Here is a 7,482-nt window from a genome sequence, read left to right on the forward strand (position 1 = left end):
GATTTTGCTTACCTGCTTGAATCTCGTGTCTAGAATTACTACAAGTCCCACCAGGCATAGTCGCAGGTCACCGTCCATTTTAGGGGACGTCCTTAATTTTTGTCCAATCGCATTTCGGTTTGGTTTTGACTGACGCGTCATTTACGACATCTCATTGGTTTCTATGTGGTTTCTAGGAAGTGAACGCCATGAACCTAACCACCTCCCACATGTGAGCTCCCTGTCGAAAGTACCACGCGCAGAGAAACCGGTTAGGAACGCAACGTCATTCCTCTCACCACCGACTCGACGTAACGCAGCGGAACGAGAGCGGAGTGGAGCGGCGTTGTCCGAGGCAGGTAATACACCGGCACTCTTTTTCAATTCATTGACTCCATACCTAAAAAAGCGGGCATATGGCATCCATATGGTTTCCAGGGGAACGCAAAGAAAGTAGGTCGTATTAGATAAGAACAGGGTGGACGCTAGGGCCTGGCTAACTGCAGGCCCGACATTCTCCGCGCTCTGTGCTATCAGCGGTAGACCAAGCGGAGCCCTTTCCTCACGGTCAGTCCCAACTGCCTGTGGTGGTCATGTGCTATAACGGCGCTCGCAGCTCGGAGCGGCACCCGGTCTCGTTACGTTCGGCAGACACGTCCGCCCAACGAGATCGCGTGTACTAGCCAGTCTGTTACCCGGGAGGCTCACTGCATGTTTTCCTTTTATTTCAACGTCTTTTCAGGTGCTGAAGCTATTACAGCAGAAAGATGGCGGACGACCCCAGCGCGGCGGACAGAAACGTGGAGATATGGAAAATCAAGAAGCTGATCAAAAGTTTGGAAGCTGCCCGCGGGTAAGTGACTGGATTAGGCTCGGCGCCGGTGTGGCACCTGCGGTCGCGGCGCTTCGGTTTATGGCTACGAGCGACGGTGTGAATGTGGAGGGTCGCAACAGCTGGACATCGAGCAAGTGAGGCCGGATTTGGGAGTGGTTAGCATAGCTACATTAGCTGCTACTTTGTTAGCCGACCGCTAAGCGGCAACGACTGCCGGGTTTAATTTGTCAGAGGGTTTGAAACCTTGCGCTCCCGCGTCTGGGATGTTTTTACTCTTCGTTGGTTATTGCAGCCTGTTATTGCGAAGTTTTTTTTGTGTTTGTGTGTGTGTGTGTGCGCCTGCTTCCTTTAAAGGTTAGTTAGCTGAGGAGCAGCGATGCTAGCATTTTTCTGGTAGCACAGCGCGCTAACAGACGTCATCCCTGGAAAGGGGCCGCTATGGGTGGCTTTTAATAATATAAAAAAAAGCGCAGTTTAGAGCGAAGTAGGGGGTGAAATAGCGTACAGTTTGGCTTCCGTGTGTTGCACTTTTACACCTCGGTGGCTGCTTTGCCCTGCTGGTTCAGACATGGCTCATGTGACAGGTTTTAAAAAGGAAATCTCTTGAGGGTCTTTCGTGTTGGTCACCTCATGGTTACTTTAATGGTTGACCCGCTTAGCGTGGCTAGGTGGAAAAAAAAAAAAAACTACTCGGGAGTTGCATTAGGTGGCACGATCGTTCTGCTGATCCGAACTGATCGGGTGTCGTGTGTGAAACGCGCGCCCAGATAGATCCACGGGCAATGTGGCTTGTTCCGTGACAGCTCGTCGTCCAGCGTTGCTCCGAATCTGCGGTCCTGTGCACCGGGGCCCCCCCGCCATGTCACCGCACAGTTGTTGACTATTTGCCCTACATTCATCCTGCCCTTGCTACCTGCCTCTGTGCTGTTTGTGTGCGGCGGCGGGCTGTGCCAGTGTGCTTTTGTCTCCATAACAAGTGGTGGAAAGATACACTCGGGCAGGCCTTGGTGTCAAGGGCAGTTGTTCCGCTGTGTGTAGGTGAAAGACCACCCTTGTCGAGCCATCGCCTTTTACAAACTTTTGTCTGTGTCGTTTCACAGGGAACACTGTGTCTGTACACTAATTAGATAGGAAGAACCTAGTTGTGTGTGTACTAAAAAGGTCATAATAGAGTTGGCTTAAATGAAAGCGGTTTTGATTTACTGAAATCATCGTGTCTGTGTCGTGAATAGTTTTATGTATTTGCCATCTTTACCTGTATAGGTCATCATGAAGAAGTGTTTCTAATCAAATTTGTGTATTAGATCATTATTGTATTTTTTTTGCAAACATTAACTGTTGATCCTCGTGTTTTGCTTAGCAACGGCACCAGCATGATCTCCCTGATCATTCCTCCAAAGGACCAGATTTCCAGAGTAGCCAAGATGTTGGCTGATGAGTTTGGCACTGCTTCCAACATCAAGAGTCGAGTCAACAGACTCTCCGTACTCGGAGCTATCACCTCTGTGCAGCAAAGACTAAAACTCTACAACAAGGGTACGTGTTCAAACCAAATCACCATTGGATGTTTTTCGGGGATTGCATATCGAGCTGGGCGTAGCAAATTCCTATTGACCAATAGAGTTGAGCAAAATTTGAATTTAGTCAGAAGGTTTTGTGGTGTTCATTAGAGCTGCGCAATATTTAGCAAATCTATTGTCACCGCAACACTAGAGTGTGCGATCTTCATATTGCACTAGACTGTTTGGAGTGCAATAATGGTAGGCTAATATATTCTGTATGTAATGAACTATAACTATATAGTTATATAACTATGAACTATAAAAGTTTGGTCAGATGGTGTCACAGCACCAGATGCATGCAAATATCATTGTCCAAAACGCCAAAGGTCACAAGAATCAGAAATGAGAGAGGAAGGAAGAAAAAAAAAGGCATAAATCGCACCTGATAGCGTGATCCCCAAAATTACCATTATTATCACCATCGCTAGATTTACTAATCTTGTGCAGTCCTTGTATTTATTGTGATAACGATAAAAGTGACAAGTAGTCAAAAACTCAGCTGTCTTTTCTGCTGTAAATCTATCGCTGCAGAAAGTAAGAGCCTCAAAAAATAAATACTACTTTAAAAGTTAGCCTTACCCACTAACAATAGTGCTACTAGACTGTCTAACGGTACACTGCTATTGCATTTAATCCTGTTTTAATATGGTAAAACAACATTAATTAAAGAGGTCATGAAACAAAGTAGTGATACGATGGTGTGAATGTCCAAACGTACCATTCCCAGTCATACTTGCAGTGGTTGATATATGCAAGCATAAGTGGAGGTTATCATAACTATTACACAATCAATAACTCTTATGATATACTTTTTCAAAAAAGAAGTCTCTACAAACCACCCTTTACAGAAAATTAGAATAAAACAAATATTTTCACTCACCTGTAGAAAGAGAAAGAAAAACGGAAATTGTTTTGCCACTGAAAACTTTTCGTTTTAGTAGCATCTTCTAATTACTGTGTTGTACAGTAGACAATCTCTAGCCTTTTCCTATAAAGACACAATGTATTGGTTTTGAAACTTGAATATTTGTCTAACCCGTATGTTCGCCTTCTTTTACCAGTGCCACCAAATGGTTTAGTTGTGTATTGTGGCACCATTGTGACAGAGGAAGGCAAGGAGAAAAAAGTCAACATCGACTTTGAGCCTTTTAAACCAATCAACACCTCTTTGTACCTCTGCGACAACAAATTCCACACCGAGGTGAGATTTTTTTTTTTTTTCTAAAATCCTTTTTGTTCGTATTTCTTTTGGAAATGTTTGAGTTTTTTTGTGTGTGTTGCCGTGGTTATAGGTTTGTCTTACACTGTCTTACTTTTTTCTTTTCTTTTCCCCCCCTTCACTGGTTTCTTACCTAGGCATTGACAGCCCTGCTCTCTGACGACAGTAAGTTTGGTTTTATCGTGATCGACGGCAGCGGGGCGCTGTTTGGCACGCTGCAGGGCAACACCCGAGAGGTGCTGCACAAGTTCACTGTGGACCTACCCAAGAAGCACGGTACGGCAATAAGATAGATATATATTTCTAAACAGGATTATTTGATAATTAGCCTGTTCTGACTTAATGTTGCTAGTTTTGCTTTAACAGGATTTAAAAATGTATTTTTTTTTTATATCTTCTTCCAGGCAGAGGAGGACAGTCTGCTCTGCGTTTTGCTCGTCTAAGAATGGAAAAGAGACATAACTACGTGAGGAAAGTGGCCGAGACCGCTGTCCAGCTCTTTGTGTCCAACGACAAAGTTAATGTGGCGGGAATGGTCTTAGCTGGCTCTGCTGATTTTAAGACTGAGCTTAGCCAGTCTGACATGTTTGACCCTGTAAGTTTGTGTTGTTCTATACAAATGCAGTACTTTTACAGTTTTAAGAGCTAAAGAGCCATATATATATGTTTTTTTTTTTGTAGGTTAAGATTTCAGGTATTTATACCTGAAATCCACTTAAATTAATTTGGATGTTTAACAGATTTGTATGTATCTTCCCACAGAGGTTACAGGCTAAGGTTTTGAAGCTGGTTGACATCTCCTATGGAGGAGAAAACGGTTTTAACCAAGCTATCGAGCTCTCGGCAGAAGTCCTTTCAAATGTCAAGTTCATCCAGGAGAAGAAGCTCATAGGTATGATCTCTACCGTTGTACGTCCTCATTTAGATGAAGACGGGTTTTCCAGATGAGAGTTCTGATGTTTTTATTAATTTTTCTCTCTACAGGGCGGTACTTTGATGAGATCAGTCAGGATACGGGGAAGTACTGCTTTGGAGTGGAGGACACGCTGAAAGCCCTGGAAATGGGAGCGGTGGAGATCCTCATTGTTTATGAGAACTTAGACACCATGCGTTACGTTCTCCGTGTGCACGGGGCAGAGAGCAACGGGGCAGAGAACGGTACACAGAATGCCTTTTAATGTAACTTAAACCCCAGTCAGTCCGCGGGATTATCGTTCTAATCAAGTTCTGACCTTTGCGCTTCCATTCATTAGACGAGAAGGTTTTGTACTTGACGCCTGAGCAAGAGAAAGACAAGTCACACTTCACAGACAAGGAGGTGAGCGCTCCGCTTTTCTGATTGCCGTAGAAGCTATTACGCATGAGGCAGCCATACCCAACTCATAATTATCGTTCTGTCAGACGGGGCAGGAACACGAGCTGATCGAGAGCATGCCGCTGCTGGAGTGGTTCGCAAACAACTACAAGAAGTTTGGAGCGACGCTGGAAATCGTAACGGACAAGAGTCAGGAAGGGTCCCAGTTTGTCAAGGGCTTCGGAGGCATTGGGGGTCAGTTTGCCGACGTTTACAGTAGAACCAAAGAGAACGGAGTAGCACACTGGTTGAAAAACGAGCTTCGCTTTAAAGGTCACAGCGTATCTTTGCCCTTCGTTACGCTGGAATTTTACACATATGATCAAATAAGATGGAAGTTTATTTTTAATATATTTTGAAGAGCAATGCTCTGCTCCTGACGTTCTGATGTGGAACTAATAAACTCAGAAGTCAGTCATGTAAAGATGTTCGGATTGGGCACTAAATATTATAGATCGGGTGACAAAGTTTGCACTGTAAAATATACATGTAAATGCAGAAACTTAGGAAAATTAGACGGTATAGGGTAATATTAGTTTTTTATATGAAAAAAAATGCTTTAGATATGCTAATTTGTTGAATTATAAAATTGGCAAACGTGATGTCTGACAGTCACTCAATGACTTGTATCTCACAGGTATCTTGCGGTACAGGGTGGATTTCCAGGGCATGGAGTACCAAGGAGAGGACGACGAGATCTTTGATTTGGATGACTACTAGGTAGTCTTGGACTGATAATGGGAGAAAAAAAGAAAAGAAAGGAATGAATGAAGAAATAAGGAAAGAAAAAATGCCACCTCTCTTGCAGCAAGTGAGAGGGGCAACTGTGTTGACCATATATATGACAGACACACCTTCCGATTTAACTGTTGCATACACAAACTTGCAAAATACATCTGTACACGACAAAAATGCATCACAGAGGCCGAAGAGGAGTGAGTTTCTTTCATCCAGAGAGGGAGAAAGCCCTTCCTGAAATAAATCCCTGCCTTAGAGTGCTGGTTCCTTCCCCTAGTTGGATTGGACTTGACTCACTTTGATTCATATTTGTTTTTTTTTTGTTGTTTTTTTTGCCCCTCCTCCCCTTCATTTTGAACAAACACAACAGCAAGTTCTGAGATTCCTTCTTGTCCCCTAACGTGGTCTGATGATGGACTTTGGACTGGCTCCTCAGATAAAGAAAATATATATTTTCCTTTCATGCCTCTTCATCTCCCTACTCTCTCCCTCCCTCCCCTCTTTGCTTTCTCTCTCTTTTTTTTTTTTTTTTTGCATTTCATTTTTTTACTGGTAACTGCTGCTGTTGTATTTTATGAGAGTGGGGGATTTTTTTTACCTGGGTTTCTGTAGAGAAAGGGGGACAAAGTATTAAATTTGAACTGCTGAAAACCACTTCGACCTCCTTGTGCTCTGGTCTTGATCCTGTTCTGTGTATGAATTGAAGAAACCACTGCTCCCCTCTGTTTTTTTTTCTTTTCTTTTTTTTCCTTATTTCCCTTGTGGTCTGAATGAAATGAAATATAGAGTTTCTGTGTTAGCGAAATTTTAAAAGACTCACATTGAGGGTCTGGAAATTTGATCAGTCAACTGCATACTGGCTGCGTTTGTTTAAACTTGCCTAAAGCTGTAACCTCAAATCTCATCAATACGCTTTTTTTTTTTTTCTTTTTTTTTTTTTTAATTGTTTGGTCAAATCTGTAGATGCAAATTTACTTCACAAGTGTCCTTATTAGGTTTAATACATTATGAAAATGTGTATACTTTTGGACTATAAATTGACTCAATCTAAACCCATCGATACAATCCTACAGATAAAAAGTTTAAATTGAACTGTAAGTTGCTCTGTGGGGGAAAAAAGCTCCTTTATTTAGCAAGTAATGATAAACGAGCTATCAATAATTAGTTGGGAATACTCTGAGGCTATTGGCTATCGTCAAATGTGAATGTATTAAACCCCCATATTGTAGAATACTCGGGAGTGCATTTTGATCGTAAATTGCTGTCAGATTATTGAGCTTTTCTTCATCCATGTGATTTTTATTTTATTTTTTTTTTATTTGCTGAAGAAACATGTCTCTCAAAACATTGCATTAAAAATTCAGAGCCAACATGAACCCCCCCAACCCACAAAAAAAGTGTAGAACATTTAACACTTTTGCTACATTATGGTTATTAGAGACCACATCCTATGCAGGAGAACTTCATTAAAGATGAGGTAAGGTAAAGATCAATAAATAAAGCTGTTACATTAACAAACCTGATGTATTTAGAATCTGGATCAGTGTGTCGAACACAGCCTGGGCTGGGATGCTGTATATTTAGACCCAGGTCTTCAGATTTGCTATAAGCTTGTTTCAGTTTATCCATGTTTGCCATTGCAGCGTGCCTCAAACTGATGGGTTTTATATGAAACAAAACCTTCCCAAGCAATTCAGCCCTGTACGTGCTGTACATTTTGACCGAAATCACAGCACCTGTGCTCGCATACAGCTCTTTTTCCACATCCTGCATCATTTCATAGCAACGCTATGCG

The 7,482-nt window shown here is 42.4% G+C and overlaps 1 protein-coding gene across 3 annotated transcripts; it reads left to right on the forward strand.

The window, feature by feature from the left end:
- The first annotated feature begins 193 nt into the window (after positions 1-193).
- Positions 194-6,344, forward strand: etf1a (eukaryotic translation termination factor 1a). Of its 3 annotated transcripts, none has more exons than XM_012882160.2 (11): positions 194-338; positions 722-832; positions 2,175-2,350; positions 3,438-3,577; positions 3,733-3,871; positions 4,000-4,190; positions 4,358-4,487; positions 4,580-4,753; positions 4,849-4,913; positions 4,997-5,144; positions 5,587-6,344. In XM_012882160.2, the coding sequence occupies exons 2-11, from the start codon at positions 747-749 to the stop codon at positions 5,667-5,669; spliced, it is 1,332 nt and encodes a 443-aa protein (XP_012737614.1). In that variant the 5' UTR covers positions 194-338; positions 722-746; the 3' UTR covers positions 5,670-6,344. The 3 variants fall into 3 exon arrangements, with proteins under 3 accessions (XP_012737614.1, XP_012737616.1, XP_012737615.1); XM_012882162.3 differs by having other exon boundaries at positions 205-334; XM_012882161.3 differs by lacking the exon at positions 194-338 and adding an exon at positions 460-546.
- Positions 6,345-7,482: the final 1,138 nt, after the last annotated feature.

The sequence above is a fragment of the Fundulus heteroclitus genome, unplaced genomic scaffold (genome assembly GCF_011125445.2).
Source record: "Fundulus heteroclitus isolate FHET01 unplaced genomic scaffold, MU-UCD_Fhet_4.1 scaffold_239, whole genome shotgun sequence".
Taxonomy (NCBI): domain Eukaryota; kingdom Metazoa; phylum Chordata; class Actinopteri; order Cyprinodontiformes; family Fundulidae; genus Fundulus; species Fundulus heteroclitus.